This window comes from Crocuta crocuta, unplaced genomic scaffold (genome assembly GCF_008692635.1).
Source record: "Crocuta crocuta isolate KB4526 unplaced genomic scaffold, BGI_CrCroc_1.0 scaffold77, whole genome shotgun sequence".
Lineage (NCBI taxonomy): Eukaryota > Metazoa > Chordata > Mammalia > Carnivora > Hyaenidae > Crocuta > Crocuta crocuta.
Window position 1 is genome coordinate 7,439,363 of NW_027532172.1, and position 22,411 is coordinate 7,461,773.

Sequence of the window (22,411 nt, forward strand, 5' to 3'; positions counted from 1 at the left end):
GTAGGTGATTTCCACGCAAATGACCTTAAGGCTTCCCAACCCCACCTACCCCCTGCACCCTTGTGATCTGGGAAAGGCCACATTATTGTGTTCTCTTTTGTGTTTCAGACCCAGTTCTTATGGATCCTGAGGCACCACACCTCCCCCTAGACTTTGGGGCTTAAGCTCCCTCCTTCCTCAGGTCCCACAAGGTCCTGTCCACTTAGCCTCTCCACCCAAGGGGACGGTAGGCATTGTGACTCCATTCCAGAGTTGAGACATGAGGCCCCACAGCAGCTTGAACTCAGGGCCAGAGGCATTTCATCAGATAGTTCAAGGAAAACCAATGAGGCTGCCAGCTCATAGCTGGGATCTAAGTGACTACGCCAGGCCCCCACACAACCCCTCACCCATCCTGTCCCTCCCTCCTGGGGTTTCACACCCCAAGTGTCACAGACTCACACTCTTTTTGTGTAAACATCTTAATTACATCTTTAATGCTCTCACATGGAGATGCTGTGAGTTAAATTACAGCGTCTGTGCATCCTAAATTACACACAGCCCTCCAGTTGGTTCAAGTGCTAATGTATTTATAGCATCTAGAGGAGGGAATACATCCCAAATCTTCCCCACACGGGCCTCCTTGGCCCTCACATCCTGACATGTGATATTTGCCTGACAGAAGGTCTGTGCTGCTGCCCCCGCATCCCCTCCAGCCAGCGGAGGACAGCAATGGTGACGAGGCTGGGCACGGGGGCATGCTTCTGTGCATGCTCATGTGCGCATGCATGCCCAGAGTAGACAACTGCCCAGCTCCTGGGGTCTGGCTTGGCCCCATGCCTTGCCCACATGCCCAGATTGGTAGAATTCCTGAGGGGTGTGGGGTGGGTGGACAATGGGTGGGTGGTCTATGCTTTCAAAAAATAGGTCTGTTTCCCATGGGGCTATCCCCACCCCATTTCAGGCAGCAAGAATGTCCCCAGATAGCCCACAGCCTGTGACCACTGCCCTCAGGCCAGTAGCCTCTCCCACAGCCCTAGATCCCCAATATACACCAGGACAGGAAACCGTTTTCAGAAGCAGGTTACCTGGCTTGTAGAGCCCAGTGAAGAGATGAGATGGGCAGCAGGACCTTCACCTTGGCTTTCCTCTTCCTTCAGTCCTGAACACTGAAGGCAGAGAAGGTGGCCTATTCTGATGCTCCCACGCACATCAAGGGGTGGGGTGGACTTGGAGGGTGGGGCACATGCAAAAGGTCTCCATCCTACTCTGCGCTGGGACACGCACATGCCTGCATTTGGGCACATTTGCACACATGCCTGAGGCTTTTCAGCATGTCCCGGCACTGCGTTCCTCTATACCCATTCCCCTACCTCCTTTCCTCTTTCCCAGCCAACAGCTGGCTGCCAGGAAAGGTGGCTGGGAGGCCTCACCGATCCTCTCAAATACAGATGGGCCTTGGGCAGGAGCAGCCCTCTTCCTGGCATCCTTGCCCACCTGGCAGGTCTTGCATCATCCCTGGGCTTCTCCTGGGGCGACCTGGTTGTTGCCTCTCCCCACTCCAGAGGAGGCTCCAGATTCTGAAGACAGGTCAGAATTTTTCCCTGACAAAGGGGAAAGCCTCCCTACTCTCCTCCCCCTTCCCCTCCCATCCCATGTCTCCCCCCACTTCCTCCACATTAGAGGAGCAGACCATGATGTGAGGGGTCTGGGGAGGACACAAGGAAGCTAGCATGGCTCTCAACCTTCCTGACATGAGGGATGCCCTCCATGCCAGGGCCCTCAGATCAGGGGACATCAGTAGCCAGATGTCCAGCCTGGCCAGGGCCTCTCTTAGAGCCTGGAGAGTCAGCAGGTGGGTCCTGGGAATAGCTGGGCCTTGGCAGGGCAGGTCCTGAGAGTAGATCTTAACAATCACAGAGTGGGCAGCTCAATGGGCACTGTGGCAGGTGTCTTCATCAGAAGTCCAGGCCTGTCCCCAGGCCACTCACGCATGGATGGCATTGGCTACGTCGGTGAACACCAGCCGGCTGGGCCTCTGCAGTGGGCCCTGAGAGGGGAGAGTGGTCTGCAGAGAGACAGGGGCATCAGGGACCTTGACCAAGGCCATTCAGTCTCTGGCCCACCTCCACCCTTGCTTCTGGGTTTGCCTGTTTTCACTTGGCACCAGCTATGCCTTCCATTTGGAATTCTAAGTTCAGCCTGGATATACCATCTGGCTCTGATGGCCCCTCCCCACCCACAGCCATCACCGACTGGCCAGCATGCATTTACCCTGTGGGCCCAGAGGCTGGGTTAATTATGCATGCACCACTCTCTCCCAGCAGAAGGGGCTCACCTCTGTATCCCTCTAGCCCTAACACAGGGGCTGGACCAAGGGAGGCAGGGAGGCGCACAGGAAACAACTGTCAAATTGTCAGTAGTTCTATGGGCTGGGTGGACCAAGGTTCTCAGCCTGATTTCCCAAATATCCCAAGTGGGGAATGTGGCCTGATCAGTTGCCACAGAACTGGCGGCAAAACCAGGAGTTCTCTGGACTCCCAGTCTGGACTCTTCCTGAGTCCAATCTCCTAATTCTCCCTCTGGCAGGGCCAGCACCTCTCCCCCAGCAACCTGTGGGGTCAAGGCAAGGAGAAATGCAAAGGGGTTTCATGGGTCAGGGAGAGACCAGCCCTCGTCATGTTGCTCTGGCCCTTGGGGATTTTAGGGACTAGTAGCAAGTGGCCAGGCAATCCAGTGGCTCTGACAGGGTGACCACACAGGTACCTAACCCTTTGGACATAGGAAGCAAGTTTGGCTGGGGTCTCTACCCACCAGGGGTTTGTCAGTTACTAGGAATCCCCTAGTGTACTCGGAGGTGCCCTGTTCCAGAATCTGACCCCAACCATGACCCACTCAGGACCAGGGCCCTCAGGGGGGCAGAGGCACCAGCCTCCCTGTTTCCAATAATCTCTTCCATCAGTCCTCTCCTGCTTTCCTAGCCAAGATGTGGGGACACAGAGGGCAAGAATTGGGGGTTTCATTTGCAGACAAGAAAGCAGAGGCTCAGAGAGGCCAAGGGGGCTGCCAAGATCACTAAGCTAGCAGGGGCAGAGCCGGGCTGGACCCCAGGGCTGCCCTGGCCTTGTGCAGTCAGTTTATAGGTGGCCACAGGGAAACTTGGCCAGTTTCTAAACAAACCTGACAAAACCCATATACCCGATAGCTGCCACCTGACCACATGGCAGGTGCTGGAAAGCTGCATGAGCAAGGAGGGAGGGTGGGGGCAGAGGTCTCATGAGCAGCCTGCAGGCTGGGTGGGGAGCCTGGTTAGTGCCCACCTTGCCCTGCATGGCCTGCACAGAGGCAGCAGCCTGCATGGAGGCAGCGTCCCGCCCGTGCTCCAGCAGCTCTTGCTCCAGTTCATCTTGTTCCTCCGTAGGGTCGAAGTTGTACATGGGCATTAGCTGGTGGCGGAGCTTCTCCAGCCTGGGGGTAAGGGGAAGGCTGCTGGGGGCATGGCAGGCCCTTCCCCTCCCCCCAGCCCTTCGGGCTCTGCCTGATGCCCGGCTGAGCCATAGCACACAACTATGTTTAGGGGACCCAAGATTTCCTCTGGGATTGAATGAAAGTTATTTTTATACCTGCAGTACCACCCCTCAGATAGATAGTTACCCACTCCTGGGACCAGATGGGGCCATGACCATGGAGGCATCATCTGTGGGGTCCATGGGACTGCCTAGGCCAGGGCCTTGGGTGGTCCACAGCCTCTGGGGGCCAGGCAGGGAAGGGGAGTCAGTGACCTGGAGCTCAGGGCATTGGGACAAGGGTGGCTCAGGGCTCCCGGAGGGAAAGTATTCATCCCCAACTACGAGTGGCCAGAAGAGGACCTGATTCCCTGACCAGGGAGAGGGGTCCCAATGTTGCTGGGACTCTCTTTTCCCACCCACGTCTTCTAGAGTCCAACCCAACACTGCCAACAGGCTGGAGTTTTGGGTGGTAACTGGGGAGTTACCTCTTCTTCTTCCTGATGTATAAAACCTGCAAGAGAAGGAGCAGCATCAAATGGCTGGGAATGGATTAGCCAGCAGTCCCTTGGGACAGGGTACATCCTGAGGCTGATGATGGGGAGAACTGTGGATCCCCATGTCCTCAGGGTATTCCCTCCCAGGGACACATACATCTTACATCTGTGCCTCCTTTTGACATTTATCAGCTGCTGACAGTGCCTGGGCTTCGAGATGGGGAGCAGGTTCATGCTCGAGGAGCCCAGCCTGGGAGAACCACACAGGCAGACCCGGCCTGCAGACAGGAGGACCCTATCTCTGCCAGTACAGACTGCAGTTCCAGCCACTCAGCACCTGCCTCGGACTCCTCAGGGCTGAAGGGGGAGGGAAGATTTCAGCACACCTCCTCCTCTCAACTCCCCCCAGGGAGTACAGAGCCATGGATGGGCAAAAAGAACAGGGGACAGGTAGTGGCCAGACTCTGCAGGGGAGTGGCTCCAGGCAAGGCTCTGGGCTGGGCTTCTGAGGTTTTCGTGGGAGGCTGATGGCCTTCAGTGGACATGGCCTGGGGAGAAGAGCATGAGCCCCTGAATAGCAGCCCAGACTAAACCCCAGAGCTCAGATGCTGGAGGAATGTAGGAAAGCTCTTGGGTCCTAACCCCCATTGTACAGATTCAAAGATAAAGGCCTAGGCAGCCTGAGGAAACATGCAAGACCTAAGAACTCTGGGAGGGAGCAAAACATCCTGATACAAAGCACTGAGAGGGGGAAGAAGGGTTGGCCACCAAGGCAGGGACTCCAGGGACCTCTGCCACCACCTGACTGTTCCCTAAACTGGTGGTTTCTGGCTGCCAAGAGAATGGTCATTTCTACCTTGGGGAAAACCATGTCTCTAGGGTCTGTCCCAAACCCTCTGTGGCTCTCACATCCTTTGTGCCTCATTCACAGCCCAAATCTAGTTGGGTTTCCAGCCTGACCCAGAGTTCCTCTTGCTGCTTGTTTCCTCGGAAACCCCAAAGGCCTGAAAAGAAACTGATGTGCCCCTTGCTTCCCATCCCTTCAGGGGTCACATGTGGATGATACCCTTGCTGTCCTGTCGGAAGGATGCCAGGGGAGCTCCAGGTCTCAGGCCCAGCCCCTATCTGCCCTGAACCAGCAGCTTTAGCCCCAGCACCTGGACTCCCTCTCCTCCCTCTCCTCCCTCTCCTCCCTCTGCTCTGGTCTTGCCCCAAACCCTCCTCTCTGTCCTGGGCCCTGTCCTACAGACAGGTCTTCACGAGATATCAGAACCCTTATCCGATCTCCATGCCTTGGCCCTGCTGTTCCTTCTGCCCCATCTACTGACACCACCCTCCCACATACCTTCCTTTCCAAATCTTCCCCACTCCTCACCATCCAGGTGCAGTGTTGCTTCCTGCAGGAAGCCTGCCCATACCACTCTTGTGTGAGGCACACAACCCGGCACAATTTGCCCCTCCCCATACCCAGCCTGGCCCTGCTGACAAGAGAGGAGAGGAAGCAGCACTCAGGGAGCACTTCTGAACCTGTTCGCTAGTGCCCACGAGCTGTTTCCTGCCCTCCACTGCCTTTGTCCCACAATCTTCCTACCTCTCTGGTTTGGGCAAGAAGGCCCTTTTTCCTGGCCATCTGAACATTCCTCCACAATGAAGTGTAAGGGAGTCCTCCAAAATTCCTGGGTCAAAATCTTTTGCCTAGAGTCAAAAGGGCAGATTCCAGATCCTATATTTTCTCTGAGGTAAGATTGTTTCAGTTTATTTAACGGCCACATGGGTGCCATGGGGAAACACTGGCACTCTGCCTCGCCCCTGCCCCAGGAGCCTGCTCACTCTGTGTGTTGCATCCTGGCCCTGCTTGCTGGCCAGCAGTTGTTCCCTGGCAGCGATCTGGAGCCTACAGGGCCCATATGGCAACGTTGGTTTAACAGCAGCTCCAGCCAGGTCATGGATGGACCATCCACAGCCCTAATTAGCCAGAGCAACATGTTCCTGAGCCTAAGGCTAGCCATCAGAGCCTGCGTGGGGCAGTGGCCAGGATGTGAGCCAACCTGGGGGACTAGAGCTGCACCCCCACTCTTCCTGGTCTTAACCAACACAGTCTCCAGCAGTCCCTCAGTGACATTCTGAGTGTCCATGTAGCATATCAGGGGGAGGGCCCATATCTGCAGGGACAGACACCAGATCCTGAAACATATCCACTATCAGGGAACACCTTCGATTCTTACCCCAGTTCACCTCGGTCCTGATGTCTGCCCAGTTCTGCCCCTTCTTGTGATACTGGGGCCAGGCCTCCACCTTGGGGTCTCAGCTGTAATGTTGCCTCCTCAGGTGTCCCTGACCACCTACCCTAGAAAGTCCTCCTGCCCAACTCCCCAGCTCAGTCCCTCTGGGCTGGCTTTGGCATCCTTGGTTTACCTGTCTCCTAGTGCCCTGAAGAACCATAGGGCAGGACCTTGTCTCCTGAGTGTCTGGAGACTTGAAGGCTTGGTCCAGGGCAGATGCCCAGTAAATAACTGCTAAGTGAATGAATGCGGCCAGCAGCCTGCCATGCCTGGAGCATCCCACCCCTACTCTGCAGCCCAGGATCTCTTCCCATGGCCTTCTGGCCTCTACTCCTATTGTACCCCTCCTCCCACTTGCCTCATTGTTCTGCTTGCTGCTCAAACCTCCTCCCTGCCTCCAAACTTTTGCCCATCAGGACCCTCCACCTGGAACAACCTCTTCTCCAACTCCTACGTGGCCCCCATGGCCCATCTTAAAACCCCCATGTATCCTGAGAACCTTCTCTGGTTCTTCCAATTGGTGGCAGCCTCTCTGGTCTCTGGGTCTCCAGTGGACAAATCCCTGGAGAAGGGGAAGATTGTGCTATCATTAACAGATAATCATCTTCTGATTAGATTCCCTAAAATCTAAACACTGACCACCCGCCTCCGATTGACAGCTACCTGAGTGAGCCCCAGCCTGCCAGCTCTTACCATGGCCACAGCCAGGCCAATCACTGTGATGATCCCAAAGGACAGAAGCATTGTGCCCACACCAGCTGTGCCACCAGCCACATCAGGGATTCTAGTGTCATTAAAGCTGGTAGCTTCTGTGCTGAGGGTAGTGGTCTCAGAAGCTGGCCCATCTGTGGTAGCCTCCAGGTCAGGCTCAGAGGTAGGTGGGTGGCTGCTGAACCAGCCCCTAGCAGATGGGATCCTGGAGTTCATGCTGATGCTGAGAGGGCCCTGGCTGAGACACTGCTTGTGGTCAGCCAACCCACCAACTTGATTCTGACATCAGTAGTGTCCCAGCCTGTGGCCCCCCACTATACTTGCAGGTTGCCACCTCCTTGGATAAAGGGAGCTCCCTGGCTCCTCCTTGGGTGCTAGAAAAGAAAGAATAAAAAACATGAGGCTTAGGACAGGACTCAGTGGTAACATTAAGTACTCCTAAGTTCTGAAGGTACTGGGGAAATACAAGTTTGAGGGCAAAAGCAAGTTCAAGGGACATCAGGACATGTGCTTTACTTATGTACAGTTCCCACGTGGATTTAGGAAGGTGAAAATAACACCTTGCCCCTTCTTCAAGGGTATGATAACCATAGTGATCATACTTGGAAGATGAGAAAGGTGATGGGGAGGTTTGAAAGAAAAAGTCTCTCCTCTGAGTAATAGCCACCTTTCCACCCCTACTCCCTGCATTTCCCATCTCCTCACTCCGTGACCCCCCCATATCCCTCACCTCCTGCTTGAAGAAAAAAAAATACTGCAGCTTTTTCCTTTCCTGGAGGGAAACACTTGCCCAAGAGTCAGATGACTCTAGGCATGTCACTCCACTTCTATGTCTCAGTTCTCCTGAGTCTGAGATAAAACAGAAACAAAAACAAAAAACAAAAACAAAACCCCACCTCCCTCACAGGGTCATTAAAATGGCAGCATGAACTGGTCCCTAGAAAAGACTTAGCTCAGTGCAACCCCTGCCCACAGTCAGCACCCAATATATAGACCTTCACCAATGGCCAGCACACTTGGGAAAGGGGAGCCACAGAAGCCCCTGGACCCAGCCCATTGTGTGATCCAGGCTGTGTTTGCAGTGGGGCGGGGCAGGTATGGAGAGTCCAGAAGGCAGGAAGGGGAGAGAGGCTAAGGTCAGGTCCTCTAGCACGACTTCTCTGAAGGCCTTTAGGGTCAATGGACCTCCATGGGAGAGCTAGGAGCTGCCAGGGACAAGGGAAAACAAGGTGAGCAGGGAGCGTATCTTCAGATGAAGGGATGGAGCTCCCACTCTGAGGTGCTCCTTGTCCCCTCCCTCCTCCCTTGGGAGGAGAGGGTGGGAGGTGTGCCCACGACAGGGTGTGGCTTAGGTCTTCCCAGGCCAGAGGGTGCTGGGTAAGGGTAAGGGTAAGGGTAAGGGTACGGGTAAGTGGGAAGGGGTCCCAGCCAAGCTGCAGAAGGGCAGGCCTAGGGAGAAGGGGGAGATACACAGCCCATGGCTGCACACGTACCTTCCTGTCCTAGCTCATGGGTGTATGTGGGGTGCCTCCTTGTGCAGGCCACACAGATTTCCCTAAAATCTAAACACTGACCACCCGTGTGAGTGTGTGTGCGTGCATGTGTGTGTGTACGGAGTGTATACACTAATGATGGATCCTTAGGAAGGGGTAAGGTTGGCAGAGACATATGGGGGCTCATCCCTCTCTTCCCTCTCCCTCCAGCTTCACTGAACGCGTCAGCAGTCCCAGGTTCGTTCTTGGCTCTGCCTCTGACCCCAGACATGACCTTGGGCCAGACCCTTAACTCTTGCTCTGGGCTCTGTTTACTCCTCAATCCAAAGCAGAGAAAATGCCCTGCCCATCACTGTATGGGACTGCCTGAAGGTCCAAAGGGCAAGAGAAGGAATCGGGTGAAATGCGTTGGCACCGCGACCTCCGAGAACCCGCATACCATTCTCTACCAGGTTCCTCAGTCCTCCCTGCTCCAATCCCCATCCCCGCTCTGCGACTCGGTGATTCCTCCATTCTTGCGCAAAAGCTGCGACCTCAGCACTTACTTAATCCTCTCTGGGACGCCGAGCTCAGCTGGAGAGGCTAGGGGTGGTGGCGATCGACAGGAGGCCAGGGCCAGGGGCTGCGGGTCCGACCCCAGGTCCGCCCTCCCAGTGCGCTCGGAGCCGCGGGCGGGGCCGGCTACAGCGCACCGCAGGCAGCCGCGAGTGCCGGCTCAGGCAGCTTGGGCCGGGACAGGCAGGGCCTGGACCCACCGCGGGGGTGGGGCCGAGGCGAGTAGCCCCACGGGTCCCCCACGCTCCAGTGCCTCCCTTCCCTGCCCGCTCCGCGCCCCTGGTTCCCGATTGGCTGTCAGGTCCAGAGCCCGCCCGGCACTGGCCTGATTGCCTGTCGCTCGGACCTGGCTCCGCCCCCAGAAGGAGCCGGACACTGGGTGTCGGTTCTTGCAGACCACCCCTCACTCCCCATGGCCTTTGCTGAAGTAGGGTAGAGGGCCTTGGATGGCCAAGCTCTTACTGCACTAGAACTCAGGCCGAGCTCCACCTCCTCTGAGATAGACGCGTGCTTCCAAAATGCAGACAGAAGCTGGAGGCTGGGGGAGAGCACTGGATTGGGAGTCCTGGGACCTCCGTTGAACTCTGGCTCGCCCCTCCATGGCTTTGTGACCTAGAGCAAGATGTTTCCCCTCCCTGGGGCTCGGCTTCCTGCTCAGATGAGCTCTACCGAGAGGGCTCTTGGGTAAACACCCACCCCAGGCTAGAAATGAGGTAGCTGAGTTCAGAGAAGTTGGAAGCAGAATGGTATTATTAGATTGGTATTGTTATTGGGAATCCTGACACAATCCTACATATACCCCTCATAATAGCCTCCCTCCACAGCGCGATCATCTCAGGGGAGGTACCCTCGGATACCTTCTAATCTTCGGGTTTACAAGGGGAGTTTATGAGGACCATGGGTCTGGGACCGAGCCCAGGAAACTTCATGTTTAATAATCGTAAACAGTGATCTAGTTAACAATAGATCCTGGTGGTTGGTGGGAGGGCGTCAGCAGGTCACACTTTGTGGGACACTGCCATGAGTTTTGTCAAAGGAGCAACTGAGGCCCATAGAGTGAGCCGCCAACAGTTAGAATTCAAACCCAGGTCTCCAGCGTCCAAATCCTAAAACCTGGGAGCAAGAGGGTCAAAAGCGGCCCTGGGGTCTAGTGGCCTCTGGCCCCCAGCCCGGCTCGGACTACTTTCTCCGCCAGGTCCTGAACACTGGGTCCCGCCCTCAAACTGCTACCGCCCCCCAGTACAGGAATCCGTCCAAGTGCTGCTTGGCCTGCGCAGAGGCTAGGCTAGACCACGCCCCTGGACGTCGCGCTCCAATTCTCAAACCCTGGCTGACTGCTGGCACGCCCCCATTGGGGCTGACAGCATACCACCGCGGCCGGGTACCGAAACACTAGCTCGTAGTAGTCCCCGCGGGCTGGGGCCATGTCCCCTCCGTGAAGAATGGCGGGACCTAGCTCCCAGAGGGCAACCTCCCACATATCCACGCACTCTCCCGCCCGTGGGCTACGGGCGTAACCTGTGTTACGGGCTACAACAGCCCGCAAGGGGCTTCCCGCGTGGAGCCCAGTAACACTAGGAACTCTGGAACTGGGCGACTGGGTCCGCCCGAGTCCTTTCTCAGACGCACCGACCCCGGAAGCAGGTCATCCGAGGGCACTCACCGCGGTCTTGCATATCCGGGGTCCATGCCCCGGTGGTGTCTTCATCCCGACGGGCGGGCGGGGTAATTCTTCAGGCCGGTATGTGCTAGAAATGGGAACCGGGACGGGTGCCCCTGAACTGCAGCACTCTCGAGACCCCCTCACTCCGCGTTATATAGATGAGGAAACAGGCCGGGGGAGAGGCGACCTCGCCTGGGTCATTAACGATGCCTTGCAGAGCTGAGAGGGAAGCTGCGTCCCAGACTGCAGGCCTTGGCTCCTCCTGGGGCAACGCTCAGGTGGACAGAGCTGCCTCTGGAGTCCGGAGGACGTGGGTTTGTGTCCTGCCTGGACAGTTCCAGCGAGGCTATTTTAGGCAAGTCGCTTTCCCTCCCAGCTTGTCTCTGAAGGTGCTCAGTATATGCTAGTTTGGACCTTAGTCCCTGCGACAGTGGACCTTAGGGGACCACTAATTTTAAAATTTCTGTTAAATCTTGTTTGTGATGACTGAAGTATAAAGTTAACAAGTAATTGTCATTTTTTTTTTAACCTGGGAATTTATGCTGATGTTTAGGATTATGGGTTAAATGGGGGGTGGGGGGGTAGGCAGGAGGGGCAGAGAATTTTAGCATACAAATCAGTCAAATACATGTAAAATGTCAAAAGCAAAGTTCCCAAGCAAAGGCAGTCTCTTCTCTTGCAATATTAGTTAAGAGCATGTAACATTGAATCCCTCCTGTGTGTTGAGCTGACTCTCAGGCCCTTGACATTCATTGTCTACTGCACTGTTCGCGTGGACATTTTATGGAGGACACTGAAACTTAGAAATAATGACTTTCCCAAGTAACACACACTAGATGGAGCAGATCTGTTCAACCCTCAAACCTGAGCCCCGACCCATCACCAGGGACTCAGCTCTGGGTTCAGCCCACTTCAGCTAAAAACGTGATGAAAACAATTGGTCAAGACAAGAAGAATCAAATAGGTGGGTGAGGGTCTAAAATGGAGTCAAGGAGGTAGCAGAGCAAGAGCATGCCCTCTCTCAGGCAGCAGGTCAGCGAAGAGTGGGTCACACAAGGTTCAGCTGCTCTCCTGGTTCTCTTTTTCTCTTCCAGGTTGGCAGTCACATCTAGATCAGAGCCACCTTGAGGAGCCAGAGCCAGTGACCATCTTTGGTGGCTGACACGAGGAAGACTTAGGGACCTGGGAGCACTCAGGAGAGCCTTTCCCTGAGACATGGAGATTGGGGGCCGAATGCTCTGGGCCCTCCTGTCTGGCCTGGGGAGGAGGGGAGGCACCAGGGACTGGGCCTTCAGCTCATGGCAACCCTGTCTGCCCCTGGCTGGGTTGTTGAGTGCCACAGAGCTGGTCAGCCACTGGACTGCAGTCTTTGAGAAGAGGGGCATTCCTGAGGCCCAGGCATCCAGTGAGTACATCGTTGCTCATGTCCTTGGAGCCAAAACAGTTAAGTGCAGTGTTGCTAAGAGGGCAGAAGATAAGGGAGGGAAAACCTTAGGGAAGAACATCCAGGCTTTACTGCCGCACTGAGAATGCTAAGCTAAGAGTGATGGGTTTTTTCTGAAGGGATGTCTTAGATACTTATTTATTCATCCAGCTAAGTATTACAGTGTGTGCCAGGCAGTAGGGATCCAGGGATGATCAAGGTGGTCAGTGTTGGGCCCACAAGCATTGCCCACCTACACCTGGGCCAGGGTAGGCAGCCACTCACATTCTCTGTGGGGCAGTTTCAGAGCCTGAGGCCAGTACTTCGGACCCAGCCCCTGACCCCTTGGCAGCTACAGCATGTCCAGAAGCTGAGTAGCTGTCGATTGCAAAGGTGAGCACCCACGGGCCAGACCTGAGGGTTCTGCATGGGGAACAGGTGTCTGGTTTTCCCCCAGCCCAACTAGTTCATGGTCAGGGAGGAGGAAAGCGTCCAAGGACTAGAAAGGTGTTGGTCTGACGGATTGATGAGAGAGGAATCAGGCGACTAGAAAGAAAGGAAGGGAGGGGAGGCCTTGGCTCAGTCCTGAGGCACATGAGGCACGACCCTGATACTTTTGGTATCCCACAAGTGGTATCCCTCAAATCAGTCATGGTCCTGTTGGTCCAGGCTCTGGCACTGATGTCACGTAGCTGCCTCCTCTGCAGGATGCCTGTGCAGTACATCCTTGGGGAGTGGGACTTTCAAGGGCTCACTCTGAAGATGGCCCCCCCAGTATTCATCCCTCGCCCGGAAACCGAGGTAGGTGTGCCACCAGGACAGAGCAGAATGGGTATTAGGGTGGGGTTTAGGGCACCTGTCTTGCCCAAGACTTCCTCCAGAGGGCGCTGGGACCTCATGATTATTGTCCTCAGAGGCCTTCCTCTTCCATTCTGGTGTCTCCTGGCAGGCTTGATAGGTGGGGCCACGCGTGCAGAGGTCTCCTGCTGGCCTCCTTGACTGTCCTCACATCCCAGACCACTGCTCCAGCTCCCAGCCTGGCCTACCCATTCCATGGGGGGAAAATGCCCTCCTCCTCAGGAGGTGTGGGTGAAGTGGATAGGGCTCTAGCTGGACGCCTGCAGGCCTGGTACAGCTATGTCACCTCAGGCAAGTCATTGACTCCTCTGGACCCAGATGATAAGAGGGTTGGGTCAGGGAATCTGTGACTTGGTTCTCTTAGATCCACTGTCTGGTCAGGTAATCACCTGTGTCTCTCAAATTACTAGGACTAGGGATTGTGTGGCCTAGGGATACTGGTCCTTGGTGAGGCCCCCTTATTCTGGAACAGATACATTCTGTAGCCCTTCTTGGGCTTCCCCTTGACCTTGTAGGGAGTCAAGAGAGAGCAGAGCAGGTCGATGAGGCTGTGTGTGGGCTGATGGGCAAGCTAGAGGGCACCAGGTTTTGAGGAGTGTTTCTCAAAAGGCACCCAGGCATACAAGTATTCCTAGGAGAGATCAGGCCTCATTCACCTGCCCAGACAGGGACCCAGAGTTCCATTTCTTTCCTAGCCTCTCTCCCCTGGCCAAGAAACCCTCTGAGCCCATTCATTTCCACATCATGTGGTTCAGAGGCCAGGTCCTCCCCTTACAGCCCAGTGCTGGGAGGACAGTAGAGAATCTGAGAACTACCTAAAGTCACAGGGCTTCCAGGTGGAAGAGTATGGGGGCAGCACTTGGACTTCCTGACTCTGGGTCAGGGCCCCACATCTCCCATAGGGCTGCCCCATCTGGGATTGGACGAGCTGGGATGGGGTGCAGAGATCCAGAGCAAGAAGTGGTGGTCTGCCACCCATAGGCTCTTGGGAGGCTACCCGGTGTCTTTCCCAAGCATGTGACCTCTGGCTGGGAGTCATTCACTGTCTCCTGAGGCTGCTAAGGGTCAGGACATGGGAGGGAAGCTACCATGATGACCTTTGAGTCCCCTCAGAGTTGACCTGGCACCAGCCATATACTCCAGGGTTCTGAATGTGGGATGTGGACTTCTGGCTCACATGGGTGTCCCCCCCGCCCCCCGCCCCCATTCCTGTGCAGGTCTGGGCCAGAGAGCAGCTCTGTTGCAAGGAGCTGGGGGAGGGGGGAACAGAGGGGGAGGCTGTGGTTGGAAGGCCAGGTCCTCACCTCACTGTGCAGACATTTCTGAGAACTTGCCAGGTTTGCCCCAATGTGAAGCCACATTGGGGGTGCTTTACCAAGAACTTGAGAGGACGTGGCCTGTGGCAGGGAGTAGGGAGAATGGGTGCAGGGAAGAGTTCATGATGCCTGTGTTCTTTTTATCCACTGAAGGGCAGTTTCTGATGACGGGGGCAGAAGTCAGAAATGCAAAGTTGTAGGTGGCATGTGGCTTGATGAGTTGGGCTTTCCCCGTGGGTGGGAAGGTGGCTCAGTCCCCAGGCTGGCAGTGTGTACAGTGGGAAACCCAAGGCCGAAAGTGTGAGCCATTCATATTGAACCTGGCAAGGTGAGGCTCTGTGGGGTGTGGGAGGCTCAGTGCCTTGTCTGTGATTGGCTTGAGAGAGGCAGTGCCACCTTCATGGGGCTGCTGTCTCAGAGCATCTGAATGGAGGGTATTCACAGCATTTAGGTCCTGCTGAGGCCTTGGGCTGACTTCTTGAGGGAAGCTGCCTGTTCCCCACATTCTCTTCTATCCCTACCCCATCATGGTTTTGGATTCTTCCCTTATTCACCTGGAAGAAGAGCTCTGGGTCTGAGACAGCTCAGCTTTCAGCCTCCTGTAAAGAGCCACCAATTTCAGGCTGTTGGAGGCTGGAGGCTCTTCTCTCGGTGAGGAGGAAAATTTCTGGGCTTCTTGCATATAGTCTCTACCCCTACAGTGGTCCCATAGCCAAGTTGGTCCTCAAGTGGTCTGGAGTGTAATAGAGGGTCCAGGGGACACTGGTGGGAGTGGGGCCCAGTCTCTCAGCTTCACACGCTGCCTGGTGTGGCCATTCATATGTGACATGTCTCTCTGAGTTCAGGGGTGTCTCTATGAGGCGGCTGGCCAGTGTGGCTGGCCAACGGGTCATTCTCCAACCAGAGTAGGTCTGTCTGTGGCCAGGAAACCAAGAGACGTTACACCCCTGACAAGCCTCAGCTGTCCTACCAGCTGCTCAGTAAGTGGCCTCAGTGCTGAGCCTGCAGTCTCTCCACCACAGCTCTAGACTGCTCGCGCTATGGCAGTCCCAGTGCTGTGGGCCCAGGTTGCTGCGAGCACTCCTACTTTCTCCAGTAGTGCTTGGTACTGGTGGGAGCAAGTGAGGGAAACAGGAAGGGTTGGACCCATTGGCTAAGTCCTCTCTGCCTTGAACTTGCTACCCTGGCACAGGGTATTAGGAGGCCTGGAAGGATAAAATGCCTTTTGGGGCTCAGCACTGAGGAGCTTATATGGCAAATGGGTCTAAGTGATCTGGAGCCATTGAGCTTGACTGTTGATATTGGGGATTTGGGGGAATCTGGGGGGTCTGAGGCTTAGAGGATGGTTTTCCACAACCATGAGGGCTTGCCCAGTACTTGGGAAGTAGCCAGAAGGCCCCTCTGAGAGTCAGGCTTTGCCTGTAGGACACACTGTGATAGGTTAGATTCCTGGTCTTCCCATCATGGAGCCTTCAGTCTGGTGGGAGAGGCGAACCGCATCCTGGACTTTAGACTCATGGAGAGGAGCCATGGTAGACTTATGGTAGAGAGAGCCTGGCAGGGGTGTGGTGAAGAAGCCTTCCTGGAGAGGTGGACCTCTTTATAGATGAAGGGAGCACCCACTTGCTGACCCCTTTGCCCATTCCCTGAGCCAGCCCTGCTTAGGATCCCAGGAGTCGCAAGTAGGAGACTTCTCCTAAGGGCTGCCTTTGAGAAGGAAGCACACTGCCCTTTCCCAGCTCCATGCCTGGCTGTTTAGGCCCTCACTCCACTGCTCATTAGAAATGGTTGGCTACTGGACAACAGCAGCCCTTCACCCTCACCTCTACCCTGTATTGGTTTCCATGCACAGTCCCTGCAGGTGCCAGATGGGCAGACAAGACTTGAAAGCCTGCTGTTTCCAAAACAACAATGTATGGAAGTGTCCCGGGGCCCCCAAGGCAGGTGTGGTGCAATCAGGCACCTCCCACCACACCATACCCACTTATCCCCATGCCCTATGTATCATGCCACAGCCCCCTTTGGATATGGGGCTTAGAGAGGAATGTGTTCCTCCTACTATGCCCCACCTCCATGGAGGCAAGTCCCTGTCCCTCCCTGGGAGCCTCCTAAGTTCAGCTCTATAAAGAAGCTGGGGATGCTCTGGCCCCTGATAATTGACCATCATGAGTGTAAACCAGGCTCCAGGAAGGGCCTTGACCCCTGGGCCTTGCCTTCCTCATGGGCCAGTTGTGAGGCTCCAACAAACTAATGGAGGGAAAGCTCTAGAAGCAGGGCCAGTCATAGAGAAAGTGGCTAAGGACCATCAGGCATGGTTCTTAGCATTGTCATGAGCATAAAACAGGAGGCTATCTATAAAAGGGCTTGCTGGGGTTTATTGAACACTTACCATGTACCAGGAATGGGACCCATGTCTCACAAATGCGTTTCTGTTTAATCTCCCCAACACTCTGATGAGGTGGGTTATCTCACCTGCCCAGTTTTACAGATGGGGAATCTGAGGCATGGAGAGGCAGAGTGACCTGCCCATGGCCTGACATAAAGTTCAGTCTAGCTTTAGACACCCCTCTACATTCACATAGGGGCTAACCATGCTTGGGTCTCTGTGCCAAGACCCCCTGGAGAACCAGGTTGTCTCTAATTCTAATCCAGACCCCTTTGCCTCACAGGAGTTGGTTCAATGGGTGCTGGAGGAAGTGACCCAGAGTTCCTGTGCAGTGGGAACCCAAGGTGGCCCCCTCATCCTGGAGGTGGGCTGCGGGTCGGGAGCCATCTCCCTTAGCCTGCTGAGTCAGCTTCCCCAGGTGAGCCCCCTCTGCATCCCTGTGCCCCTCCATGAGTAGACTGGGACTACCACTCACTATCCCACAGATCCTTTCCCCACCCATTTCTGCTGGAAGCACTTGAGGAGGTGGCCAGATGTGGAAAGACAGGGCTGCCCCCAGCCCATCATGGTCATAGCCTCTAAGTCTTGTCCCCTTCTCTCTGGCCAGACCCTGGCTACAGAGAGGGGAATGGCTGTTGGGTATTTCCCTCCTCTCTGGTAGGGGGTTGGAGGAGAGCTCTGATCCCCAGCCCTGGCCTCTACAGGCACCCTGCTCCCTACATTCCCATCGTTTATTCTTGGGGCAGAGCCGAGTCATTGCTGTGGATAAAGGAGAAGCTGCCATCTGCCTGACCCAGGAGAATGCTCAGAGGTAGGTGTGCTGGGAGGACAGAGGGTTAGGGTTGGGGAAGTCTGACTTTGGGACCTGATCTCAATCCCTATTCAGATCTCAAACTCACTGATGTCTGCTTTCTACTCCTAAGAAAGAGGAGGTGGGGAGGGGTGGCCTGACATGGGTCCCACAGGGTTATGAAGGACGATGGGTACCATATAACTGACAGTCCAAGAAGTGTTTATTCTCGTAGTCCTGGTAGCCACCAGTAGGAGCCTCACCTGTGCTCACCCTCACTTCCCATCTCTCCAGGCTTCGGTTGCTGGACAGAATTCAGATCATTCCCCTGGATGTGACTTTAGGTATCTTCCCTACCCATGTTCCCTGGGGTGGGGATCCTGGGCACGGGCGCTAAATGGTGGATAAGGCACTCTGCAGAGATGGATGGAGGGCTTCCCCAACATACACACACACACACACACACACGGGGTATCTTAGACCAATCCTTGCTGAGGACAGGCAAGTCTCTGCTGCCTCCTGGGCTGACCTGACCCATGCAGGGACCAGCCACAGGGTCTTTCTTACTTTCTGAACCCCTATAATTAGTGAGTTTAACTAGGGCTTGCTTGTTGTCAAGAGATGAGCAGAAGCTCAGGAGAAAAGCTTTAAGACCAAAATACTTTAATACTTTAGTGGCTACCCACCCTGCCCCTACCTGGCCCAGGCATAGCATAGCTCACCCACACCTTTGCAGAGTGTCCCTGGTTTCTGGCTGCAGTTCCGGTTTATTATGTATCCACAAGATCTTCGAGCCTCATATGCACCCTCCACAGAGTGTGACACACCTGGTGTAGCACCTGGCACCTGGATGGAGCTGATAAGCAGAGTTGCCAGGAATTGACTGACAAACCAGGCATGCCCTCCACACACTGAGTCCATGTTGGCTATGGGGCAGCATATGGCATGGCCAGTAGGGCTGCACAGGACAGAGGCTCTTGTATTGACTACGCAGTCAGAGAGGTCTTCCTGAAGGTGGCACTTGAGCTGAGATTTTTGACAGGAAGGAGAGAAGGCAAGGATATTCCAAGTGAAGAGTTGCCATCTTAGAGTATACACACTCCTGACCAGGCTGCTGGCTGGAGACCCTGGGCACTAATCTGCAAGTCTGGGTTGTCAGGTCTAGTGATAGGCCCATGGTGTGGCTTGGGGAGGGGGACTACCCAAGGGATATGGTGGCAGGTAGAGTTGCCACCTGTTATCTGCTGTGTGTTTCCTTTGACCATAGAGGGGAGTTGGGCACACCTACTGCCCTGGGGCCCCATGGACCTGATCATCAGCAACCCTCCCTACATCTTCCAGCAAGACATGGAGCAGCTGGCCCCTGAAATCCGCAGGTGCAGGGTGTGGTAGGAGGGAGGCCAGGCCTGAGAAGGCCTTGGGGGATGTGTCTGCCTTGGAAGAACTACAGCATTGGGAGGGCCGGGGAGGGAGAGGGGACTGAAAGAGGCAGTGATGTTGAAAGAGAGGCTCACTCAGGAGCCCATAGACCTACTCGATTCAGCTTCTGCCTCCCACTTAAGACCATTAGATAACCACTAAACTTCTCTGAGCCTCATTTCCTGCCTTTGAAAGGGGAGTGGTAGACCTTTGCAGGGCCATGAGGAGGACTTAGCAATGACTAACATATTACACAGAAGGTGCTCAAATGGGTACATCATTTTACAGAAGACTGAGACCCGAAGAGGGAAGGTGCCTGGTCCAAGGTCATGTAGGGGCTTAGCAGGAAGGCTGGGACTAAGACCCTTCTCCAGGCTTTGTAGTGAGCCATCCTGTTCTCAAACAAGGGCTGAGAACTAGGGGTAGCCCAGAAGCCCTTGAACGAGGCAGTGATAATGTGGGTCAAGGTGCTAGCTCCCTCTTTCCAGACTCTCAGGAATGGTCTAGCCAGCTCCAGCCCCCGTTACCCGCCCCCACCCCCGCCCAAGCATAGGAACAGCCTCACTTCGCTATCAGTCAGTGGGATTCACTAAGCACGCTTAGCATTGCCTGGTAGGGTGCTGCCTATAGGAAGTAGGGGAATCAGAGCTGCCATTTGGGGTCTCCCTCTATGTCCTCAGATCTTCCTTTTGTGGAGGGCCCTGCTCAGCTTAATTTACCCCCTGTCCCAGGCTCTCACCTTCCACTGTTTTCCCTTCAGCTATGAAGACCCATTAGCCCTGGATGGTGGAGAGGAGGGCATGGACATCATTACCCACATCTTGGCCCTGGCACCTTGGCTCCTGAAGGACTCTGGGTATGGATAGGGTGGGTCTCCTGGATCTGTCCCAGTGTGTACTAGGCCTGCCCTGACAGTCATTCTGCCCCCACCCCTCCTAGTCCAGGCAACCCAGAAGTGCAGGTCCTAGCCCTGCCTGGTTGAGCGGACCCATTTCTCCCTCATGTAGGAGCATCTTCTTGGAAGTGGAACCAAGACATCCAGAGCTTGTTGGCAGCTGGCTTCAGAGCCGGCCTGACCTGTCCCTTGATCTTGTGGCTGTGCACAAGGACTTCTGTGGGAGGTGAGCTCTACCTGCCCCACCCCTGCCTCCATAGCCACACTGGTCCTTCCACTCAGGCCATCCACAGCTCTGGCTGTAGGGAGAGCATGCTGTTCCCATGCTCTGCTCATCCCGTGGGATCCAGGCAATAATTGACCTCTTGTCCCTGTCTCTTTAGGCCCAGGTTCCTGCATATCCGGAGGTCTGGGCCACAGCGTGGCTGGCCTGCAGAAGCCATGCCGGGGCCCCAGCCTGCCAGAGTGGCTGGCTGATCCTTCTTCCTGGAATGCTTGGAGGGAGGTGATGGCACCTTCCTGAACCCAGATACTTATGATATTTCCTATGGCTCTGTGATTACCCATGCTCCACATTTCTAGGAGTCTTGGGGATAGAAGCAAGGGTGGGATGTCCTTCTTGTGTTGGCAAAGAACAATGGCATCCATAGTTTCCTCAGAACTGAGCACACCTAGGTTCCCATTCTGGGCTCCATCATATCAGTGTGGCCAAGGATAGGTTGCTCAATGTGTCTGTGGGTGGAATTACCTTGGGGATGTTGGGAGATATGGCCAATAAAGTGTCAAGAGACCAACAAGTAGTCATCTAATGTTTTGGTATTGTGATTTGTGGGTCCCCTGGCCCCTTGTGCCCAGGCAGTGCTGGGGGTAAGAGCTTCCTTCTGCCCCAGCAAGACTAGCCATCAGTCTCCCACCTGGTGGGAGTGTGAAAGTGCAGTGTGGAGAAAGGCACATGGGTGATCCTCTTGGCCTTGGATGCCAGGGGCTTGGGACTGATCAGCTCACTCTTAGGGTTCGACCTAGCCCTCAACTGCCCTAGGTACATTCTCACACACTCTGACTGGGTCTAGGCTCTGAGCACAGGCGCGTCATATGAACTTCAACTTAGAGCTGGCTGCCTGCTTGCTGGAGGAGATCAGGCTGAGGGTCTTTCGTGCACCATTCTGGTGTCACCTGTCCACATTTATTTCACTGAGGGCTTGAGCCAGTAAGGAGTAATCAGCGTTTATGTTTACTATTTATTCTCATAGCTTTTGGCTAAAACATTCCTTCCAAGTTGACCTTGCAGTTTCAGGTAACCCATCTGTCCCTGGTTGGAGCTGGGGAGAGTAAGAAGCCCAGACAGAGCAGGTAGCAGGTTATGACCTCCACCTGAGCTCTGGTCTGTGCAAATTTGTGGCCACTAGGAGGCCTGAAAGCCCACCCCTTCTGTCCACAGTGACAGGAAACCTCCAGGTTGGCAAGTGCTGGTGTGACTCTACATCAGAGCGGATCCTGAGGAACATGCCAGACCAAGCTGGCTCAGCCCACTGGCACTTTCAAGGGCCTGACCTGGTGGTGCGGTGGCCAGAGGCAGTATGGTCTGGTGGGCAGCATCCTCTGCTAGAGCTAGGATTCAGGTTCCAGGGCTGTGTCTTGCACCGGGACCTTGGGCAGCTCCTTTCCCTGCAAGGAGCTGGCTCTTCTGGCTCCAAGGCCAGTGTTAGGTGGCAGCCTCATTTTATTCTCGGTCAGCCAGGTGGGATGTGAGCTGGTATCTGAGTGCTCACTCCTCCAGAAGGGACTCCCCAAGAGAAGATGTGGCCTGCCTAACATGCCATGGTGGGAGATAGCCAAGTGGAGATGGGAAGTTAGGTCCCTGCCTTTGGAGAGTCTGTATTGCTGGGCTCATACCTGGCTTGGGTGACCCACTCCTTCCCCTACTGTGGCTGAGGCTCACATCTGCCTTAGCAGGGGCCACACTGCAGCTCCTAGGACTCCTGTGTCCTGCTCCTTGCCCAATGCCAGCTGCATGGACTCCATGCTGCTCCTGACTTCCTTTGAGGAGGGGTAGGGACTCCCCATCATGGCTGTCTGGAAAGAACTTGGGAGGGTAGGGCAGAGCCAGAGAGAGGCTCCTAGCTTTCTGAGCCCCCTTGTGCTCTCCAACCTTTGCCCACCTAGGTCCTTACCAGTATTGCCCATCTACTCCTGCCTGTGCCCTTCAGCTCCTGCTGTCTTCAGCAGTATCTTAGGGCAACTTGTCCCCTTGTCCCACAGCCTGGACCACACCTCAGCCAGTAATGGCTTCCTTGATGGTTTCACCCTCCTGGCCTTGGACCCATCACTGAGGAAAGGTCTTGGCAAGCATGTGGATATGGCACCCTAAGAGAACGTAATGATGGGAGTGACAGTGTAGGGGCAGCTGGGGTCACAGAACCAGGAGCAACCTTTGGGGACAACCCTTCCTAGAAAAACATGAAGCTTGACTCCTCTGATAAAGAGATGCAGGCCGAGTGAACTGGCAGGCCGGGCCTCAAGCCTGCAGCTACTGGCTTGATTGGGCCTTGGACATTGAGCTCTGATGTTGGAGCTACACCAGCTTGAGTTCAGATCTTGGCATCTGTGCTCACCAGGATATGACCTTGGGCAGATGACT

At 55.2% G+C, this 22,411-nt stretch overlaps 2 protein-coding genes across 11 annotated transcripts; one reads left to right on the forward strand and one right to left on the reverse strand.

Moving 5' to 3' along the window:
• Positions 1-461: 461 nt before the first annotated feature.
• Positions 462-9,196, reverse strand: CUNH3orf18 (chromosome unknown C3orf18 homolog). 3 transcript variants are annotated; one of them, XR_013338313.1, is made up of 6 exons: positions 9,014-9,196; positions 6,958-7,349; positions 3,974-3,999; positions 3,300-3,447; positions 1,353-2,047; positions 462-1,148 (listed from the first exon to the last, which is right to left on the reverse strand). XR_013338313.1 is itself a non-coding variant. In XM_077777066.1 (5 exons), the coding sequence occupies exons 2-5, from the start codon at positions 7,189-7,191 to the stop codon at positions 1,967-1,969; spliced, it is 489 nt and encodes a 162-aa protein (XP_077633192.1). In that variant the 5' UTR covers positions 7,192-7,349; positions 9,014-9,196; the 3' UTR covers positions 462-1,966. The 3 variants fall into 3 exon arrangements, 2 of the variants coding, with proteins under 2 accessions (XP_077633192.1, XP_077633193.1); XM_077777066.1 differs by having other exon boundaries at positions 462-2,047; XM_077777067.1 differs by lacking the exon at positions 9,014-9,196 and adding an exon at positions 7,706-7,758 and having other exon boundaries at positions 462-2,047.
• A 1,488-nt stretch (positions 9,197-10,684) lies between these two features.
• Positions 10,685-20,577, forward strand: HEMK1 (HemK methyltransferase 1, mitochondrial release factors N(5)-glutamine). Of its 8 annotated transcripts, none has more exons than XM_077777249.1 (11): positions 10,685-10,764; positions 11,781-12,129; positions 12,411-12,502; positions 12,817-12,910; positions 16,953-17,087; positions 17,374-17,480; positions 17,754-17,803; positions 18,727-18,835; positions 19,639-19,734; positions 19,886-19,999; positions 20,157-20,577. In XM_077777249.1, exons 2-11 carry the CDS (start codon positions 11,902-11,904, stop codon positions 20,248-20,250), a joined length of 1,119 nt encoding a protein of 372 aa, XP_077633375.1. In that variant the 5' UTR covers positions 10,685-10,764; positions 11,781-11,901; the 3' UTR covers positions 20,251-20,577. The 8 variants fall into 8 exon arrangements, with proteins under 8 accessions (XP_077633375.1, XP_077633376.1, XP_077633380.1 ...); XM_077777250.1 differs by having other exon boundaries at positions 17,416-17,480; XM_077777254.1 differs by lacking the exon at positions 11,781-12,129 and having other exon boundaries at positions 12,779-12,910.
• Positions 20,578-22,411: the final 1,834 nt, after the last annotated feature.